Source organism: Metopolophium dirhodum, chromosome 1, assembly GCF_019925205.1.
Source record: "Metopolophium dirhodum isolate CAU chromosome 1, ASM1992520v1, whole genome shotgun sequence".
In the NCBI taxonomy this organism is placed as follows: Eukaryota; Metazoa; Arthropoda; class Insecta; order Hemiptera; family Aphididae; genus Metopolophium; species Metopolophium dirhodum.
Genome location: NC_083560.1, coordinates 124936502 through 124960460, shown reverse-complemented (window position 1 = coordinate 124960460; position 23959 = coordinate 124936502). Strand labels below are relative to the sequence as shown.

At 27.5% G+C, this 23959-nt stretch overlaps 1 protein-coding gene across 1 annotated transcript; it reads left to right on the top strand.

Moving 5' to 3' along the window:
- Positions 1 to 9750: 9750 nt before the first annotated feature.
- On the top strand, positions 9751 to 11082 carry LOC132933577 (radial spoke head protein 9 homolog). The gene is made up of 5 exons (XM_060999845.1): positions 9751 to 9977; positions 10135 to 10417; positions 10482 to 10644; positions 10712 to 10861; positions 10925 to 11082. Exons 1-5 carry the CDS (start codon positions 9751 to 9753, stop codon positions 11080 to 11082), a joined length of 981 nt encoding a protein of 326 aa, XP_060855828.1.
- Positions 11083 to 23959: the final 12877 nt, after the last annotated feature.

The window sequence follows — 23959 nt, the reverse complement described above, 5'->3', positions numbered from 1 at the left end:
TTTTTTTCGTGTCAACGACGATATTATCATTATTAATAATAACTGATTATAATGTGCGACCTTAACACTAAACAGTCATTTTCTCGGTAAATGAAATGTATATAGTTTTTGAGAAAACGATTTTTTTTTTACATAATGTTAAGTTATTACAACACAATTTTTTTAAATAATAAAATGTTGATGCACTATTGTTTACCTTTCATGTAATTAAAAATGTTTAATATAAGACCTACTAGGTATCATTCAAAAAAATTCCTATTGTATGCTATTAAAAACCTACCATTATGTAGGCTTATGGAAAAGAACATAAACTAATAAAACCTTCAATAAATCATTGACAATTATACACCTAATACTACAAAAGTATTGAATTTTGACTCCAATTTTTTTTTCAAAATACGATTTGACATACATCTCAAAATTTTTAATTTGTATCTGTGTCGATCATTGAACATTTTTTTTCATAAATATGTATTTAAGCTGAATACAGATATTTTATTTTTCTAACCGATTTTGTAAAATAGGTGTTTTGTTGTCATGGTCATTTATTTGCAAACCCATATTTATTTTATGATTCATAGTTTTTCCCTGTAGAGGAAAAATATCAAATAGAGTGCTATGGTTTTTTCTAACCGATTTTCCGTAACACTTTGCTTAATAGAAATGCAAATCAACAATTTTATTATTTTAAAAAACCAATTTATAATAGCACGCTACTAGATATTTTTCCTCTACCCTATACTCAAAAGCATAATATCTATGATTCTTCAGTTTTCCTTGCAGAGGAAAAAATATCTATTAACATCCTGTTTATTATATTGGGAGGGTAAAAAAATCAATTTATTTTTGACAAGAAACAAGTATTTTTTCGATCTTTTTTTTTGGTGTGACCTAAAAAATATTGAGTTTTAGCACACGGGAGCTTTCTTCGGCTCAACGACAATAATATATTCATACGTATTGATGCAGTGGGTTACGTCTGCCTATGCGTTTTATCCGATGACGATAACAGTACAAACAAAAAAATAAAAGCCGAAAAAATCCGTTTGAAGTTTAATACAATAATATGTTCATCGCATATAATATTGCAGTAATATACCTACGCGTTGTAATCATCGTCCGTTTGTGCTGCAGGTCGGTGTCTTATTAATATTCAATTCTCGTAACCGAGAAACGTACAATTTTTTTTTCATACACACGAACTCGAGCAAACGAAAACTGAATTTTAAGTAGACATCAATCGACACGACGAGAGGTAGGTACCTACGCTTGGATTTCGAGTGATAGACACGACTACGCCGTACATATCACGCAATATATTACAATATTAAATATACATTTCCCCAATAAACGTGTACGCAGATATTTATTATTTAGGCAAGTACTAAACCATATTATATTGTATTCTTGCAGGGAACTCAGACTTTGAAAATACTTTCCGAAACGTATGTTTTATAGCATTGTAAAAAGCGATTTAAGTTCGGCACGGTTTTCTCGATTTCGATAGTATTATAGTTACAATACTTTGCAGCCGAGTGGAATATAATAACATTATAAGACACAACGTTCTGTTATTATTATACTGTGCCGGAAAGGAAAATCGTCGATACCGAATATGATAATAATAATATAATATTATTATGCAACGATATTCAATATTTATAATAGCGACAATGTTTGAACCTTCCGTCAACAGAACCTCGTTTACATTTCCCTATTAATTCCACTCGTCTGTATTATCATCGTCGTCGCCGGTATTATAATATTGTATTTATAAATATTGACTCGCCTCGTTGCTTGGGTACTCACGGGACTTTATATTATTATACTCGAAAAGTTCGAGTCCTTTCCGATAGCTTGTTCTGAGAAAAACGAGGTAAACAACTCTACATTATTATATATTGATATCCAGCGTTATTTATTATGGGTTGTAGGTAAGTACTTATAATATTATAATATATTATATACGGCGAGATTGGCAGATAGGTATATTATATTTTATAATAATAATAATATGTACATTATTCGATATAGAGAGAAAAAAACACCTATATTGTATACATAATGCTATGTACACGGGATATACGTTGCCGAAAGCCATTGTTATAATAAATCATAAATGTGTGCTGATACGGAGTCTAAAAAGTTACTAAACATTATACGATATTATTATGCACGCGCGTCTATACTTTATCGTGTCGAAGAACTCGTAGACGCGTAGTAGACGACTGCATAATAATATAATGATGTCCATAATATTATAATAAGTTCATAAACGAGTTTGTACCGATATAATATACTGCAAAGTGCAGCAGCGTATAAGTGTGCGTATAAGTGTTGGCACACTTTGACCGCAGGGTACCTACGTGTGCAGCTGATAAAATGTACAAAAACATAATATTATATAATACCACTAAATAAAAGCTCGGAGACTATTCAGTTACTATACATACATTATCCAGTATAATTATTGTGCACGCGCTTCTGTACTTCATCGTGTATTCTTGTCGAACACGCGTATATGGTAGACGACTATACACACTATAATGGTGTCAATAATGTAATAACTATATTAAGTTCATAAACGAGTTTGTACCGATATAATATACTGCAAAGTGTAGCAGCGTATCCGTAAGTGTGCGCACACTTTGACCGCAGGGTACCTATACAGCTGATAAAATGTACAAAAACATAATATTATACAATACCACTATGGGCCCGTAATATAATAGTCGATTGCACTTCGATTACGCTTAACTTTACTGATTTTACCGGCTGAATTTCACGGTTTAACCGGAGATCAACAATTGTAATACGGGCCCTAAATAAAAGCTCAGACTCTCGGAGACTAAACATTGACTATATATTGACATTAACCAATATTATTGTGCACGTGCGTCTGTACTTTATCGTGTCGAAGAACTCGTAGACGACTGCATAATAATATAATGATGTCCATAATATTATAATAAGTTCATAAACGAGTTTGTACCGATATAATATGTGCAAGGTGTAGCAAAGTGTAGCAGCGTATCCGTAAGTGTGCGCACACTTTGACCGCAGGGTACCTATACAGCTGATAAAATGTACAAAAACATAATATTATACAATACCACTATGGGCCCGTATTACAATAGTCGACTACACTTCTATTACGCTTAACTTTACTGATTTTACCGGCTGAATTTCGTGGTTTAACCGGAGATCGACAATGATTGTAATACGGGCCCTAAATAAAAGCTCGGACTCTCGGAGACTAAACAGTCACTGTAAAGACATTATCCAATATTAGTGTGTACGCGCGTCTGTACTTCGTCGTGTATTCGTGTCGAACACGCGTTTATGGTAGACGACTATACACACTATAATGGTGTCAATAATGTAATAACTATATTAAGTTCATAAACGAGTTTGTACCTATATACTGCAAAGTGTAGCAGCGTATCCGTAAGCGTCCGCAGACATTGATCGTAGGGCATATTTAGGCTGCAGCAGATGAAATATGCTCACCGCTAACATAAACCGATTAAATAAATAAATGCTCGTACCATGATTGTTTTTGAAATAGTATTATCTATTATAAATAAATATTTAAAATAGAATATAGGTAATTTTTATGATTCTTGTCACATAATTAAAATGTAAATATCGACACACAATATTTGTTATTTTTCTTCAAATAAGTGTTATTTTAAGACTTTGGGCATATCCCATCTAAAAAATGTGTTTGGCGTCCCAGTTCAAGGGTCAAAGATGGATCACTGCGTCTTTCCGTTTCCCCCCAAATCAATCAATCTTTATACTTTATGGTTTGTAGTCTACAACAGTAAATTCTCTATACAGTACTTCACTGTTGAACAGTTCTACTTTTATGAAGTATGATACATTAATACTAACTACTTATATAGAGTAGGTATACTATTGATTTACAAAATTTCAAACTTTTGAATTCTATTGGTAAGCAAATAACATTATTTATATAAAAGGAGTTTTGGCATGGCTATAGAAATTCATCTTTAGCATAATACACTGAAGTTACCCTTTCTGATTTGAGGTGAAGGGTAATCCTTCATGATCACACCCTTGTAAATAGGTAGGAGACTAGGAGAGGAGTACTTGCAAATATTTTATCCTGGATGTCAAATGGCTTAACACGGCTCTGGATACATTGTACGTTAATATTATTGTTATAAGTAATATAAGTGAGTTATTCAATACTGCAACATTTAATTTAAAAGAAAATTATTTTCTACGTAGAGACCTATGCTTATAATACTATGACCTAATACTTATTTTAAGCACAAATTCACTGCAGTGGTAAATAATTGAAAGTTATACGAGAAATAATAAAATTACCAAACTTCTGAGGTTATGACAAAAACTTTTATAATAATATAATGTAATGCATAATATTATGACGAGATTTTAAGTTTCTCGAAGTTTTTGATGATGATTGCGGCACCACGATAATAATAATATAAATAACCGTTAATAGGGTCGTCGATAGTATCTCGTGGATTTCACGAATCGATTGAACATAGATGCTATTAGATATAATATTTTGAATATTCCGTTTTCAAAAATCTATTCCTGTGAGCCCATTCTAATTTATTTAACCTGAGAGCGTAATATTATTCAAACCGATGACACATTTTTGACATAATACTATTTTATTTTTCAAATCAACCACTCTATCCATTAGTATCATGATATAAATATTTGTATTGTCTGTATACATTTTCCACCAAAAATAAGCCACTGAATTTATCCACTGTTCATTTTGCTCACTCTCTCTCAAAAAAAAAACAACGAATCTAGACTGTTTCATCCACTATCGATTTTCCTCGATTACCAAAATAAGAAATTGTACCCTATTATTATTTTGTGTTCCAATCATTTTCTTGCCAAGAATATTGTTCTTAATATTTTAATAATTACTAATCATAAAATTATGGAAAAAAAATTAAGTTAAAAATCTTTGTGATACATTATAAAAATACATTTTTAAATTACCTATATATATTATTATTAATATTAGGAATGCTATCTAATACTTATTTATAAAACTTAACGCAAAACAAATAGTTTGTGTCATAATTTCATGCATAATACAAATAAAATAATTAATGCCAAAGTGTCATAACTAAACTGTAATTTCACCAGAAATAGTGTGCTTAATAATATATTATGTGGTATTCCTTGCATAGGTTTTACTCCTTAGACGCCATAACGGTAACTCTTAAGTCTCAATGACTTTGCCAAGAAAAATAGCTATAATTGTTTTTGTAGTTTCATGTATTTATTGAAAACCAAATAGTACGGAAATTATTTATGAAAAATTGAGAAAACTGTGCACTGCGGCGATGTTCGTTGTTTACCATCGAAAAAATCAACGATAACATATAACAATATAGATGATAATGAACTGGAAATAACTGGAAATAACAACAGTAATAATTATAAACATTTTAAAAACAAAAATAAAGAAAATGAAAATTTGTTTTTGTTTTCATTTACACTCCTTCCTTGTTAGCTTGTCATACCAAGGTCATAGTCTTGGAACTTAATATTATATTATGTAGGTATAATGGCAAACGAAGAAATTTTCATTTTTATTTTCTAACACCGTAAACTTTTCTAAAAAAATTGTTAAAATTGTGCCGAGTACCTATAACACTATAATACTGTTACCAATATTCGATGGCAACTTCACATGGTTCCATCCATATTTCAGCATGTATTACCCAATATTTTAAATTAAGTTTTTGACGGTCTCTTAGTTTTCATTTTTCGGTGATTTACAATATTTGAACCATTACTATTATAGGCACTATGTACAACATTACAATAAACTGCAGAAGGCGTACAGAGTAAACTAAAGAAAAATTAAAATTAATGTCACCAAATGAGCTTTCAATCTGAAATACCATTACAGTAGTTTGTTTACTGAACTTATAATATATCATCGTATATATTTATCGTCAAAAATACCTATTTCAAACTAATACCTATGTGAAATTGTTTTTTTTTATATTACTTATTACACCACACGATCGAGTATCGTGACTCAATGGGGAATAAAAATAAATTCGATTTGTGTAATTTCAGAAAATCAAAGAAAACCGTTCGATCCGTCATTGTTGACATACTGAATCGTGTTGAATTCTGGTAATATATATAATATATAGTATCGTTAGGTCACTGGGAAATCGACGACACCGTGACCACCAGATGATCGAATGGTTCTATTGAATTTATTATTATGGTCGTATATAGACCGGCGAGCGTTAATAAAGCCGAATTCAATCTCGACTTTTCAATTCAAATAATATTATATGATCATTTGTCATTTCCCGCAGTCCCAACCTAATTTTTTCCCTCTAAAATAGTCAATCCACTTCAATAATAATGTCTCTAGGGTAAATTTGGATTTTTTTTTTCAATCTTTATGCTGGTGAAAATAATCTAAAATTTCGACGAAATGCTTATTAATTCAAAATAACATTTAACTGATTTTTGAGGCCTTTGAGTTGAATCTAATATGGTTTTCACAGTATCAGATCAGAAAAATAAATATTGCAGATGCTATTAAGATAAAACTGAAAGAAATATTAAATATTCAAAACATAATGAAATTTTAAACAAAACTATTGTATTTGTTTACGGTTTCTTACGATAATTTCCGTCAATGTATTAATATATTATAGGTAGGTGGTACCTATGCATTGTTCTTTTTCAATAACGGGAGCTGCGTAATATTTCTCTTATATCTTCACAATTTATTATTTGGCAGTTTTTCCGTAAAAACAGTTTTGTTGTTTAATGAAACTTATTGGAAAAACAAAAATGATCATACCCAAGTATTTACCGACTAAATTACACATATTATACCAACAGATAGGGTTACAACTCACAATTAACTTTTTTAGGGCTAATTTTTCTAAACAGAAAAACATAGTTGATGGCATAACTTCGATCAGACTAAAAATAATAAACTAAAACTATTGATTAAATATATTAATCAATGCTTAAACTAACACATTTTGATCTCATTTTTAGTGACATTCATTCGTATTGCTTTTAACCTGTTCCCACGATAACCATTTAATCAATATTTAAATAATAATATATGTATTTGCATATTAAAGAATAAACGTGAAACGTATTATATTAAATTATTAAATATTTGTTTTTATTGATATGATAAGTATTTGTTTTTTTTTAAATAATAGTTTGGGAAACAACCAAATTCCAAAGTTGTTCATTTAGTGAAAATAAATCATCAATCAAAATTAATTGAAACTAAGTTAAATTAATACGGTAATGGGAATGTCACCTACTGGTTCGGCGATGTTGTGAGCTCCATTTTAGAACACAATTGGGCTTCTGCAGGATCTAAAAAACATTTTACCGAATCCTAAGTTTCATTTAAATGTTAGAAAAACAAAGTTTAAATACAATGATAAGTTAATTGTTGATATAGTTCCTATATAAAATTTCTACCTATGTCATTGTTACTATATAAACTATTTGTTTTTGCATCATTTGTTTATCTAATAACTAAATTACAGAATACAGTTACTTAGTAAAATATTTACTCTTTCGGATGCAATCGTGTGAATTACTTTCATCTTTAAAATTGTATGTGCAAAGCAGACTTTATACATTACTATTAAATATACTATGCACAATTTACATAACAAATAACATTTATTAACTGACAAATCACATATTATATATAGAAGTTGGAACGTAAATACTATTCACGTGACTGCAAGTTTTAAAACATTTTAGAGTTTTCATACTTGAGTAGAAGATGTCCATTACAAATTTCGAGACGACACGCAATAAAACAAAGAAATTAATGAAAATAGTTTTAACATAATGTCTGCGTGCATTGTTATACATTTGCGTCGACATTCGTGGTAGACGTCCTACACTATCAAAAAGTTTTTGTACTCAAATGTAAAATTCAATAATATCAATCAAAATATCGAATGAAATATCATAATAATATTATGTGTATTTATGAATTCATCCGGTTTTAAAATATCACAATAAAAATAGTTTTTGATATTGGGAGAAAAATAAACAGAATATTATATGATGTTAAATTATAGTTAGGTAGTTAGTTTTTTATGTTATAAATTACTAATACTGCAGCGATTCAAATATTATGCAATTTGTTTAATATTACCTATATAGTTTTACTTTTTTTTTCTATACAATTAGGTGTTCCGTATTTAATTTACGATATAACTCTCTATCCCTTATAATATTGATATAGGTATTAACCTAATGTACAACGTACCTAACATAATATTATATGAATATTAATGGTTTGAAATTATTTATGGCTTGCTTCAGTACCTATGTACTGTAACTGTTTAACTTTGATAAACATTATTTATACTAATAATTATTATTAGTTTAGATGTTTGCCTGTTGAAGGAGAATAATAATTTACATTTAAGTTAAAACCACGTTTTTTGTAGGTACCTATACAGTTTAAATAAAACGCGTACAATGCAACGAAACGAATAAAAAGTGTGTTTCACAATAAGTTGCAGGTACAAATTTGTCCATAATATTATGTGTGCACTATTAAGACCATAATTATATTTATAACATCCACGTTATTGTTATAATCAACTTTGTTGTACTAATCAGTGACTAAAATATTGTGTGAACAATAACAATGAAAATATCATCACCTAACCTTTCAAAATCAAATGTCAATTTTACATAATATCAATTTAAAGTTTTTTATTTATGTGTACATTCCTAACAGGTCGATCACTATTCGACACATTTGACACGAATAGAACCATTCGACGTCAGGTAGGTACTTCATCGATCGAGTGCATCTTTTTACCGATCCATATAAAAATATTAGCATATTGCATTTCAATTACAAAAAAATAAATACATAAAAGTTACTTCAAAATAATATTAATCAGAAAATAACTGCACTAAAAACGTATTAAATTAAATTATTATACTTTACACGAAACACATAATTCATGTCACTCACAGTGCTAAAAAAAAAGTTGTTACTGCAATTAAGTGTTAGCCCGAAATCCATGTGTATAATCATATTATATTTCTAAGAGTCAAACAACCGCTGAACAGTGATAGTATTAGGATTAACTACTATCCCACACATAACCCGCCTGTGTTTATTTAAGCAGTCATGCGATGTACCTACACACGATGTTCGTGATCGACAAGTGCATCTCTTTTTCCAACTCATTACAAAAATGCGTTTTTAAATTCATTAGCATAATATTACAATTCAATTGCAAAAAATAAATTCATAAAAGTTACATTCAAAATAATAACACCAGAAAGTTTCACTTTACTTGACTTTGACGTGACTTCGACACAGCATTAAATATTTAAAACACGGAGCTAAAAAAAATGCAAGACTGTAAAACAACAGAATAGTTACCTTACTTTGAAGATAAAATTAAGATATTTTATCGAGTTGACACGTGGTTTTTAATGATAAGGTCTATTTTAGAATTAATTTTTAGGTAATCGCGATGATTCAAATACAATTTTATCAGTTTAATCCTTTATATTGTTATATTGCCGAAGGTTATTTAATTAATTTAAATTAGCTGGCTGAATAATAAACTGATGAATCTTAAAACAATTACAAACATATTATAATTAATAATCGTTAACAACATATGTTAACTTGTTTATATGACAAAAAAATCTTTTATTTTTATTTAAAAATACACCATGGACGTAAAAGTTTTTCATTGTTTAATTGATGCATTAAAAGTAGCCGGTTGTTGTGTATATACCGACAATATACCAATTTTGTACCATTCGTTAATTAAATTACAAAGTGAAAATCATTTCAATTCTATATATTTGTGGGGCCGTATTGAAACATTGTCCACTGATTATTATGTTGCTTATGGTCACCAAAAGGATCCAATTGAGGATAGGATATTTTTTTATACGTAAGTTTACAACTGTACAACCTGCTGAGAAGTTTGGGGTCCGAAATTATTACAAAGTATATCATAATATTATAATATTCAATTATTGAAGTTAGGCTGTTGGTACAGTTGAATGACATCCAATATAATATGATTAATTATATTATTATAATAATAGTCAAAACATGTTGGAATGGGATATAATGCCGACCGATTGGTCAACACTTCAAACAAATATGGTACGAAAAATAAAAACCAAGTTTTACGGTAATCCAAGATATGTGGAGATTATAGATAACTCAAATAAAAAGTCACAGGAAACAACAGAATATGCAATAACACCGAGCGTAGTATTGCCATTTGACGAAGAAGGCGCGGAAGAACATATTAATGGTGTAGACAGTTTAAAGTATGATGATATCGTATCAGTAACTGCAGAAATTGACGAAATTGTGGAAACGGTATAGACCGAAGTTACTCTTTGTTAGAATAAAATAATAATATTATTAGTTTGATGTTTATTAGGAATGTGCTCTAATTGAACCTCCTAATTTAAAACTTTCAATAAAAGAAGAGGATAGACTAGCCATAACCGTTCAAATGATTGAAAACGAATGTCACATAGTGCCACGGGGATATTTGTACAAGTTACCTAACGGAACCATAACCAAAGCTCCTTACTTTAAGGGTACAACTATTTATTAAATTATAATGTTAAATCATTTTACACGAAGTAAAATATTATTTGTTCTCAGGTTTAGATTATTCTGAAATTGGTAACGAAAACAATTTTTTACACCTAAATCAACAATATTGTCAACCTAAAGGTCAAAAAATTGATGTAAGGCCAGATTACAATGGATCAATTGATTTTTTAGAATCAATCGATAAGGATATACCAAAAGGTATATTATTTGCTTATTATTTCCAACGAGAATTACTAATGAATTCTCTTAATTTTTTATTAGGCTGTTGGGCTTCTCGGCTTTTCTCAAATCGATATTTTATTATTCACAATTTGCTATGGCCAGGTGCTCTATATGTCCAAGATATGAATACTGGTCTGCATGGTTACTTCTACAACGGATATGGCCTGAAAAACTTAGATTTACCATTTATGATCTAATATCATATTGTTTTGTCATAAGTATATTAAAATATTTTTTGTAAATAATTTTAATTACACTTTAGTCGGAGTTATTATAATTAATACAATTTATGTTGATCTATGCATTATTTGCGATATTATTTAGGTTGCTGACTTTAGTAATAACAATAACATGATTGTTATTAATTGAAGTAGTAATTAATAGTTCATGTATAGTACTGGTTGTCAAATAGAGTTATCAGTGTCCACCCAGGACTCAGTAAATACCCAATACCTATTACCTATAATATTATAATGTATCTAGTATCTACATCCACTAAATAAGTAACATAATAACCTAGGTAAACCATATTTGTACTAAAAGTCCAAACAAAAGCGATTCCAACTTTAGATTATTTAAAATATATTATTATTTTATCATTGATTTTGTTATCATGATAACAATTTTATAAATACCAAAACGTCCTTACAGTCTACAGAAGAACACTTAAAACCGTGTTATTAGATTTTTAGAGGCGTACAGAGTTCAAAATAATATTGAGTTTTGTTTAAGAATTGTATTTGTATTGATGTGGTTATTAATTAAGTTTAGTTAACTATAGAAACTAAATTATCAGTACATAATTAAGTGTTTTATAACTGGACTGTAGTTTGATCACAAATACTATATAAAAAAAAAAAAAAAATTGTTGTGCTAACAATTATTGATAATCAAATAAATACTGCTGCTGATTGCGTATAAAAGTCAGTAAAATTATCTATTATACCTAAATCATTTAATCATGCTCCATTATAAAATTTATTAAGGTTCAAAGTGTGTAAATACACACAGAAAAAGTAAAAAGACCTTTACAGTAAAAATATAAAATACCTATGAAGGCCGTAACTTGGTTTAGGTACGTACCTAGATGGATTGGATTTGACGATCAGGTACATGGTCATGAAGTTAGCCCCCCCACTTTGGCGGATTCACTTCAAACCAGCGGCAATATTTAGCAAATTAATTGCAAATAATTGCAAATTGGTTTTTAGAATTTGCAAATTTAGTGCACGCTCGCAAACTAAAAAAATGATTTGGGGGGGCTAATTTCATGCAGCCCCCCCACTTTGTCCGATCCGTTCCAAACCAACGCCAATATTTAGCAAATTAATTGCAAATAATTGCAAATTGGTTTTTAGAATTTGCAAATCAAAATTGGAATTTTAGCGAATTTTTTTGCAAATTTGGTCAGCCCCCCACTTTGTCCGATCCGTTCCAAACCAACGCCAATATTTAGCAAATTCATTGCAAATAATTGCAAATTGGTTTTTAGAATTTGCAAATCAAAATTGGAATTTTGGCGAATTTTTTTACAAATTTGGTCAGCCCCCCCACTTCGTCCGATCCGTTCCAAACCAACGCCAGTATTTAGCAAATTAATTGCAAATATTGCAAATTGGTTTTTAGAATTTGCAAATCAAAATTGGAATTTTGGTGAATTTTTTAAAAAATCGATAAAAGTCGCATTTTTTTTATAAGTACGAATTTTTTTATCAAAAATCGATTTTTTTTTTTTTTATTAATATTCCTTGAAATACAGATTTTTATTGATTTTTATCCAACAGATACATTTTTTTAGACTAGATTTTTTAAATTATAAATTTTCCATCAAACATATTTGTATTCAATTTATATTTTTACAAAAAATCTAAATTGAATTAAATTCTAAAAAAAATCTGTTCGATAAAAAAGCAATAAAAAAAACTAATAAAAATGTAAAATCAATAAAAAAAACATATTTGATAAAAAAAAAATATAAAAATATATATAAAAATATTAATTAAAATATGTTTGATAAAATAATCTTTTTGTATAAAAATTCTTAGTAAAATTAAAATCTTAAAAAAATGTGTTTGATAAAAAATCTATATTTAATAAAAAAAATCTAAATTTGATAAGACAGTTTATTTTTATAATAATTTGTATTTTAAAAAATAAATCTAAATTTGAAAAAAAAATAAATAAAAATGCTGTATTAAATAAAAAATATGTACTTGATAAAAAGATTTAGGTATATTTGAAAAAAAAATCAATAAAAAATCTATATTTGATAAAACCATTAAAATTTGCAAATCAAAATTGGAATTTTGGCGAATTTTTTTGCAAATTTGGTCAGCGCCCCCACTTCGTCCGATCCGTTCCAAACCAACAGCAATATTTAGCAAATTAATTGCAAATTGGTGAAAATATATTTGTATTATTGTTATAATGTTTATTAATGTCTATGAATTTTACGAACACTAACACTAACACAAAAACTAATACTTCTTGCGATCCGATCCAAACAAACTTCAATTTTTAGCAAATTAATTGCAAATAATTGCAAATCGGTTTTTAGAATACGATTATATGATTATATGATTTATTATTTGTATTTTGTTTCTCTTATTTATTACACCATGCTACTAAACAGTCTCGAGCTTCTGTAATATACATTATTTATGCATTATTTATAAATATTTTACTTTTAATAATTTTTAATAAACATAATTTTTACTAATTACTTTTAGTGTTTTGATATTTTGTATTTATAATCCATAATAAGTATATTCAATTTATTGTTTTTATTCAAAATTAATTCAATACTTTAATTTTAATTTTAATTAAATGTATTAATTATTTATGTATAAATCATTGTTATTAATTATTCTTATAACTTTTAGATACCTATACCTAGTAAACCTACATTATTTTAATTAATTATTTTTAGAAATCTTTTTGATCATTATTATTAAATTTAAAAATATTCATAAACATTCATAAACATTATAACAATAAAACAAATATATTTTCACCAATTTGCAATTATTTGCAATTAATTTGCTAAATTTAATATTAGCGCTGGTTTGAAACGAATCGGAAAAAGTTGGGGCTGTGTGTATTAAATAAAAAATCTATATTTGATAAAACCATTAAAATTCAAAAAAAAATATCAGTATTTAATTAAAAATCTGTATTTAATAAAAATCTATATTTGATAAAAAAATCGATATAAAATATATATTTGTTAAAAGAATCTATGTTTAATAAAAAATCTGTATTTAATAAAATGATCAATGCTAATAAAAACTAAAAATTAAAGTGACTAAAGATATATATTATATATATTAAATATAATAATTATAATGATTCAAAATGATAAATTTCTGTTTTAAATATTTTTTAATCATTTATTGTAGACAATTTTATTTATTAAATTTGTAAATATTATTTTATATGATTTTTTTAAATTATATTATTTATTTAATACATTTTAAATAATTATTATGTTTTTTATTAGTTTCATATTATTTCCACATTAATTTTATAAATTATTTCCTAGCCATTTTTGGACATTTTAAAAAAAATATATTTTTCGTTAATTATTAATTATATAGAGAATTGTACCTACTAATTATTTTGTAAATTACAATTTACATTTGCAAATTCTAAAAACCGATTAGCAATTATTTGCAATTAATTTTCTTAACATTGACCTTGGTAAAAATAAATTGTTTTATCAAATTTAGATTTTTTTATTAAACATAGATTTTTATTAAATACAGATTTTTTAATAAAATACTGTTTTTTTTGAATTTTTATGGTTTTATCAAATATAGATTTTTTATTGATTTGTTTTCAAATATACCTAAATCTTTTTATCAAGTACATATTTTTTATTTAATACAGAATTTTTATTTATTTTTTTTTCAAATTTAGATTTCTTTTTTAAAATACAGATTATTTTAAAAATAAACTGTCTTATCAAATTTAGATTTTTTTTATTAAATATAGATTTTTTATCAAACACATTTTTTTAAGATTTTAATTTTACTAAGAATTTTTATACAATAAGATTATTTTATCAAACATATTTTAATTAATATTTTTAAAGTGAATTTTTGACCCAAAATTTTTTTTTATCAAATATGGTTTTTTTATTGATTTTACATTTTTTATTAGTTTTTTTTATTGCTTTTTTATCTAACAGATTTTTTTTAGAATTTAATTCAATTTAGATTTTTTGTAAAAAATGTTGGATAAAAATCAATAAAAATCTGTATTTCAAGAAAAATTAATAAAAAAAAATCAATTTTTGATAAAAAATTCACCAAAATTCCAATTTTGATTTGCAAATACTAAAAACCAATTTTCAATTATTTGCAATTAATTTGCTAAATATTGGCGTTGGTTTGGAACAGATCGGACAAAGTGGGGGGCTGCATGAAGTTAGCCCCCCCAAATCATTTTTTTAGTTTGCGAGCATGCACTAAATTTGCAAATCCTAAAAACCAATTTGCAATTATTTGCAATTAATTTGCTAAATATTGCCGCTGGTTTGAAGTGAATCCGCCAAAGTGGGGGGGGGGGCTAACTTCATGACCATATCAGGTACGTATCTGCAGGCGTTTCTGTGGAGGTACACTGAAGCATATAATTGTTAAAACTTAAACTTAAATTTGTAGAGTAGGTTTATTATATTTGTCTTATTATATTAATATTTAAAACTTCTGTCAGTTGCAGACTTTCAGTGATCATCACTATACTTTAAAATAATTAATCATGATGAAATTAGGTTTATATATTTAAAATTATTTGTAGTCTTATATTATAAACTCTTTAAGGTTCAAAGTGTAAAAATATAAAATATCTACCGTAACTAGGTTTAGTCGCATACTCAGGTGGATTGGATTCATCGCTAAGGTTATATTGCGTTATTATGAAGATATGTTAACTGCATAGAATTGTTAAAACTTAAAAGTTAATACTAAATTTGAGTGTCTATCCTTCTCAATATTTTATTAGGTATATAAGGTTTCATTATTCATCGCTGCAAATTCGATAGTCTTGATGAAATGAGATTTATATAGTTACAATTATTTGTACTAATTAATTTAAATAGTTATTAATTCACTTTTGTATTTTAGATTGATAGATTTTATTGATAAAAGTGTAATATATAGACAGACAGTCACTTTTCAGCTAAGCCTGCTTGAAATCGGTGCAAAAATCTTGTGAATTTTAATTTTGAATAGCCGACAAAATATATATAATATCATTATCGTGATATTACTATCGAGACATTAAATCTGAATGGATAAATTATTATTATTACTAACGATAATTACGGTTGTTGTGTTAAATTACATTAAGCTGCGATTATATTAAGCGTGTATAGTATATTCAAAAAAAGTCTTAAAAATACGTTGAGGAAAAAGTATTAACAAATAAAGCAATGAAACGGATAGAAAAAAATGACAATGAATTTAAAATGTGCGAAGTATTATAACGCTCGTATAGTGAAGGACAAAACATATTTTAACTTTTACATAATATTATACTGCATAATTTCCGTCGAGAGGAAATAAATTACTACGTATTATAACAATATACCTAAATCATCTGTGATGCAAAGATATCAATTGTATGTGCTTACTTATAATGAAATATTATTATCAATTTTTAATGGGAAACGTATACAATACATTCAAGAGATTATAACATAGGTAATATTATTCTATTTACAATATTGTTCTAGATATAGTGGCTGAGTACAAATGCCAAACAATTATTTGCAAAAAATGATGTGATATGATTTAATATTTCAATGAACGTGATTTGTGTAATTCTATACCCAAGAACTGAAACTCGTGAGTATACATATTATTACTATTCCAAGTTCTTCGGTGGAATTTATTGGTTATGTTATTAATTTTAAATAAGTGCAATCACACAGGCACATGCAAATGATGCGTTAAAAATTGTATTATTCTTACATCTCATTAAAAAATCAAACAAACAGACATAATATTATTGCGTTTTTTGTGTATAATAGTAATGTTGAGATTTTAATTAATACTCGTACGACAGACCATCAACTATTCATAATATTAGAATAATCGAGTATCTAGGGTAAACGGCCATGATAAATAATATACTGTCATGGTGAATATAGTATAGTCAAAGCCATCATTGACGAGTTCTGGTCTCAGTGTAGTTCAAGTTGTATACAATATTGTATAACAAACATTTTTAATATAATTTATCATGACTTAAGACTTGTTTATATATTATATAATATACTTTATACCATGTATTTTATATGTATTTATTTTAATGCGTGTACCTATATACTAGTACAAAAGTGTCCGATTCTGAAATGTACATTTTTAGCCGACCGTAGAGTGTCCTTGTCTGCTTCTGAAATATTACATTTTCCCCAAACGTACACGGTACGTCATATTGTCCACATATCGTATGTTTAATGTTTGACCGTACAAAATGAACTACAGCCGTTTTTTTATGCAATGTATATTATAATATGTATACATTTTTTGATTTTAAATTTTACTTGTTCAGTCCATCCCCTATTCACAGTCAGAATAGGTATTATTATAATGTTATCTAAAAGTTACCAAATATTGTGGTGTATAGCAAATACTAATATAAACATTCAGTCAAAATGTCATTTGTTTTAGAGTTGCAACAAAAACCAAAATTGATTATCTCGAAAACAGATTTTTCGTAAAAATTCCCGGTTTTCCTTAATTTTTCTTTTGTTTTTCACGTCAATTTTGAAAACTACTGAGAAATTTTTACTTTTTACCCCCCAAAGTACCAACTAGATTCACTTTCCTATCAGAAAAGTTACTGTTGAAGAAAATCCAAGCACTTTTACTGTCCTAAAAGGTGATGACAGACACAAAAAAAAATAAAAAATAAAAAAAAAAAAAAAAAACATCATTGTAAAATCAATACAATCATCGCTTCGCTTAGAATCTAAAAAACTTCAAGGGGAAATAAAACAAATTCGAGATATCAAGGTTTTTGAGTTGTCTAGGTTTTCGTGTTACCGAGACTCGATTATGTATTACGTTTTACACGGTCAAAATGTAACCATATTGACTGTCGGAGATTTCGTGGACTTTCGTACCGACAATATAATTTAACGCAGAACCGGACGCATTGGCCTCGGCAAGTCCTGATATTATTATATCAGTACAGAATAAATATAGCACCGGCCCGTCCCCTAACATAGACTCACAACAATATATTAGTCAAACAAGGGTATCGGCTCGCTGGTCCGATTTAATATGAAATCATATTGTACGAACGTATATACCATGTAAAATAAATAAAACAAATAGGTACGAGCAGAGACAAATCAATATTATCTAACGCAATATTTGAATAAGTTCCTGTCCTCATAATATAATATATGACATTTTTTCGTCGTGCATTTTTTTCCGACGAACTACGTTTATGACGTATTATTATAATATTATAATTTATAAGTAATATCCGTACAGGATACGACCGAGTTATAAGTCGATTTACCGTAAAATGTACAGTTTTTTTCCTGAGCATTTCGTTTTATTTGATTTATTTGATGACTCGCAGTCGATATAGCAGGTACCTTAGAGCTATACGTTCAAAAATCGAGTATTTGAATATTCGTAAATAAATCGTGCTCGTAACATTCGAACATAAGTACCTAAGATTCGTTTATTACGACACCGGTTGTATATATATATATATATATATATATATATATATATATGTGTGTATTATATAGTGACGAACCGGGTTTAATGACCTGTGCTTGGAGCACCCGGCAAAACGGTGTTGTAACCACTAGTGCAATTATGTTTTCTTTATTTGGTATATTATTAATACATATTTATTCCGTATACAGGGTGTAACGGGAAGACACGACGGATGAAAAATTAAAAATGTATACTAGTCATTAAATACGTATGAAAATATATGAAAAATATATCAATTTCAGATTTACTTATGACTGCACGAATATTCCCAAAAAGAATAGTTTGTATAAATAAACGTTATTATGGTTCGAATTAATTACCTCAAAAAAATATTGATATTTTCTATATATTTTATAATTTACTCGACATATTAAATATACGTTTTTAACATACACATTTCTATCCCAAATAAAATTTAGGTAATAAAATCAAATGTTTTCATCTTCAGTAGTAAAAAAATAAATGAAAAATGTCATACTAAACTTATAGTGAAAACGTCTATATAGATTATATAAAAAGAAAATTGTAAATATAGATAAGAACAAAATTTACTTGATTTTTTAAAGGTCATTCTATAAGTCCTTACGTGTATTATGACTGTAGGCAACCCACGTTCCACGACATTTGATACCCCAATAAAATGTATTGAAATATTGGATAGATTCTTCCGAAAAATTCAAAGGGTTAGCTGAGGGTCTCGGTTAAGAACATTTTAATTTTGTACAGGTTGGATTCGTAGCACTATAGCAGGTATAAGATCAAGGCATAAAATTGCATTACGTTATCAGACGTCAGCAGGGAATCAGTCAGTAATGAAATACTACAACATTGGATTTAAAATAATTTTTGGTCCAAATTGCAAAAGAATAATACACATAATATATTATACCTAAGACCATTTTTTGCAGGTGGAACTTATTTTAATAAAAATGTAATTTGATTATATTATTGTATTCATAGCCTATTTGTTAATACTATTTTTATTTTCAGTTATTATAGGCTATTCTTTAATACTCTTTGAATGTGATTATTATGGTGTACTTTTAATTTAATTATCAAACAATGTTAATTTAAATCCCGAAAAATGAAGTTTAAAATAGGTACACTTAAAATTCCAATAATTTTTGCAATGAAGTTTTTAGTTAAAATTATGTTTACCGTTTAAGAAAAAAAACCTTATATTAATAATAGCTGGTAGGTACATATTTTGCATATTTTAAAAATAAAAAAATTTCTAGTTTTATTGAACAGAAAAAAATATATATCCATACTTGATGGCTGTAGTTGTAAAAAAAAATTAAAATATTATTTTAATACCAACATTACGTTCATTACGTACGTTACAAAAAGTTAAACATTATTTCATTTTTCTACAAATTTACAATCCTTGTTGTTAATGATTTTTATAGTATGTACAATGCACATTAATACTACTGGGCTCTATACACTTATATACCACCATAAATTGTTTAATTAATGATCTTATATCTTATATATTATATATAATATTATTATTTAGGGCACGCGCCCAAAAGTTTAATTAAAAACGTATAAATAAGCACAATACACATTTTTTAAAATATATTTACCTACAACACTTGATTATTTTTTAAATATTTTATATGAATAAAAAATATGACGTTTTAGCTTATATTATTTAGTGTATAAGATCTAAGTCTTAAGATATTCAGTCCCAAATAGCTACTAAAAGTGGAAAAAATGTTATGTTGTTTAGACAAATATAATTACGAAAAATATATTTTTTTAAACAAAATATTAAATTATTAATTAAAAATGTAGTCAACAATTTTAAAAGATAATTTTCATACAATCAAACCAAACTGAATTGTTGATAATTCATATTATGTTCAAATGGTCGGTAAAAATGTAAATAATTTGACGATTATTCTTGAACAAATGTGAACAAATCATAAAATTAACCGTATAATGACATTGGCTCAGCTATATTATAATATTATGTTCTAGTACATACACATAAAACATTGAAAGCATTTACAATTTTTTCTAAAATTTCTGAGAGGGCTACTATCTACTAGTACTACTACTACTACTACTAATATTCCCTTGCCCTATGCCAATACATTATGGTGGAAATGGTATCAACTACAAAAGTTAGTAATATAATATTATGTTTTTTTTATACATGAATTGGAGACTTTTTCGTACAATGGGATGTTAATATATTTGGACCTTTTCTCTATCGTTGTTTGTATACATAGTTGTACTTAGTTACTTAGTTACTATGTATAATCAATGGTATTACACAAAAATATTTTAATAAAGCATATTTCGTAAAAAAAAACCACATTCGCCACACGGCCGTCAACCAGACAGCATTTGGAAAGTTATAATGTTTATGAAATACTTTGGAAACTTTTTATAAAATATATAATTTGAAAATTGAGATGATAAATATTATAATATTGTCCGAAATTTGAACATTGCCCTACAGTGGTGACCAGGCGTGTCGATATCATATTACCTATTATTTATTATAATGTTATATTCGTACATTTACCGGAACAACATTACAACATTATTTAAACATTAATTGTCTTGTTCAATGTTTGCGTAACGTATCGGGATCCTTTTTGTCGGCCTTCGCACTAATATTATATGTTATTACGCGATAATATCGTAATATGTTGTTGTTCGAGAAATAAAATTATTATTTCCCATAAATAATAACCATTATGATGATCCGTTCACCGTGTACACGGATAATATGATGTTTGAGTTAAATTTGAATCACACTAAACAGAGTATTTTTTCTACACAAAACGATGTTATAAAAACTAATTTACATATTTACAGTGTAAATGTAAATACAGCCATGTTGACAGAAATCAACGCGCTGTACCTACATCCGATCGAACTACACACAAAATTGTTATCACACCATCTAAACAGGTGGCATATTATTACCACCTTCAATTTCTTATCTCGGTATCATCAGATACTTTTGTTATAAGCGGAGGGCGTATCACGACTGGCGTTTCTCAGTACTGAAAACGTCTTCGGTTTGATTTGACTTGTAGGTACATCATGACAAATGGAAAAAAATTAGGTACCATCCATAAAAATGAAAGAAGCCACTTGGGGCTTCGGTTGAATATTTTTTTGAAAAATTATGGCTATTTAAAAATGTTGAATTAATAATCGTCACCTTCTCCTAAATGAAGTATTGAACTTGGTATTTTGAATAATGAAAATAAGCTACTAGCCTACTATTAATAGCTACTAGCCAACGGCCTACCTACCTAGATACATAGTAAATTAGTAGATACTTTAAATGATTCTATAGAGTGATTAACATTATTTTGTTTGGAATATAAGAATATTCATACGCTTTAAAATGTTAATTCTTCCCGTCTGACGCTACTCCTATACTATAGTGGTAGGTACTGCGAATTTCAACTATCACTTTATCAACACAAGCTGAACTAGATTTAAGTAAATAATAAAAATAACTCGAAGTACGAGTGTGGGTGAACTCGTTGAACCGAATCGATTCGTGTCGGTTTTTTTTATTGTGTTTTGTAAGTACTGTTTTGAGACGACAAAAATATGTATTTAGACAGAATAAATATTAAATAAATATCAATTATTTTGAAGAAAAATAAAACCAAAGTTAAAACCTTTATTCCGAAAGCAAAATTCGTGTTTCAACGTTTCTTATTTGTGACGATTAATATGTTTTTTAATTTGATTTTGGAATTACGAAGAATAATGTAAAACACTCATTTTTTATTACAAAATATCAAATAAATATTTATTTATTTATTCGATTTAAATATTTGTTTTTAATATACATGTAATAATGAGTGAGTTTTGCGGTTTTCAATCATATACTTTTTATATGCTGTGATTTATTGGGAGTAGCCAAATTAAATAACTCACAAGCCACACAGATTTTTCAAGTATGACGAATATTATTATTTTATTTATTATAATATTGAAACGACTTAATATTTTGAAATTCTTTATAAATTTGATTATGTTTTAGTAGTGAAATAACCAATAGTTGTAATCGATGGTCGTCAAGTCTCATACAGGAAATACAAAAATGTTTAATAATATTCACAAAATCGTATGTTAATGGTGAAGCCACAATTCTTATATTATAATACTTTATACTTATTTATACCTGATTTGCTACTTTTTTAATTTATTATTTTATATTTAAAATAAAAAATGTCACTGTTTTTTTTATGTAGTTTTACTGACTTACCTATAATGTCAACAAAACTTTATGATAAAATGAGTATTTAGGATGTTGGATCAGAATTTGTTGTTCTTGTTTTATCTGTGTTAAATGTTAATTGTACGGGTTTTTACAACATTTTAATTTTCAAGCGAGTTACAATTAAAAAAAACTCTCATTCAAATATCGAACACGACTGACGGACATTTGCTGATATAGATATTATTTTTACCTTTGATAATAGGCAAACGCGAATGTTAAAACACCAAAACACCGAAACAATACAAAAGCAAGTTGTAACCTCTCAAAGGTATTTAATAAAAACTAATAAATTAAACACATGTTTGATAGTTTTCTGTTATAGACATTTGACGTTTGATTATTATAAACTGTCATATCTTATTGTATATTGCACAATAGGTAAATATGTCTATGATATAAAAAACAAAATTATTACAATATTATTGGGGTAGTGTGGATATTGTGTGAAGTTCGTTGCTTGCTATTTGACTATGTAGGCTGGGTCGACCTTAAGTCCGCCCATAAAGGTTTTCGGGGTATTTTACTTTGTGCGGAGCAGTAAAAATGCTTTTACAGTATACATATTATATTATATGTTTGCTTGTAATATTATATTTCACAGCCTTTCAGTCGAGCTGAGGTGTGATTGAAAAATATATTAGAATTTTAAAACGTCTTGCCAAATGATTCTCGGGAAAAATCGTTTGTATGAAAATAACGGTGCAGACATTTCCACATAAATACTTCTTAATATCTCGAAACCGCTGAAAAAGTGTTGAGTTTTTAGTTTGTTTGTAGCATGTACCGGCTTCCACGAAGTATGCTTATAGGTATTACGAAAAAAAAACCTTCTTTAAAAACGCATTTATCATCGGTAAATCATACTTTAGTGCGGTGGGTGCTGTAAAATATAAACAATAAACGAAAAAAAAAGGTTCGTACATAATATCTCGCATGCCAAATTACGCGCAAACACGCCACAGGGGAAAAAAATGATTTCTCTCTCTCTCTCTCTCTCTTTCTCTTTCTCTCGCTCTGTTACAAACACGATGTATTATTACGTATTTCCGTTTATGAGAGCTA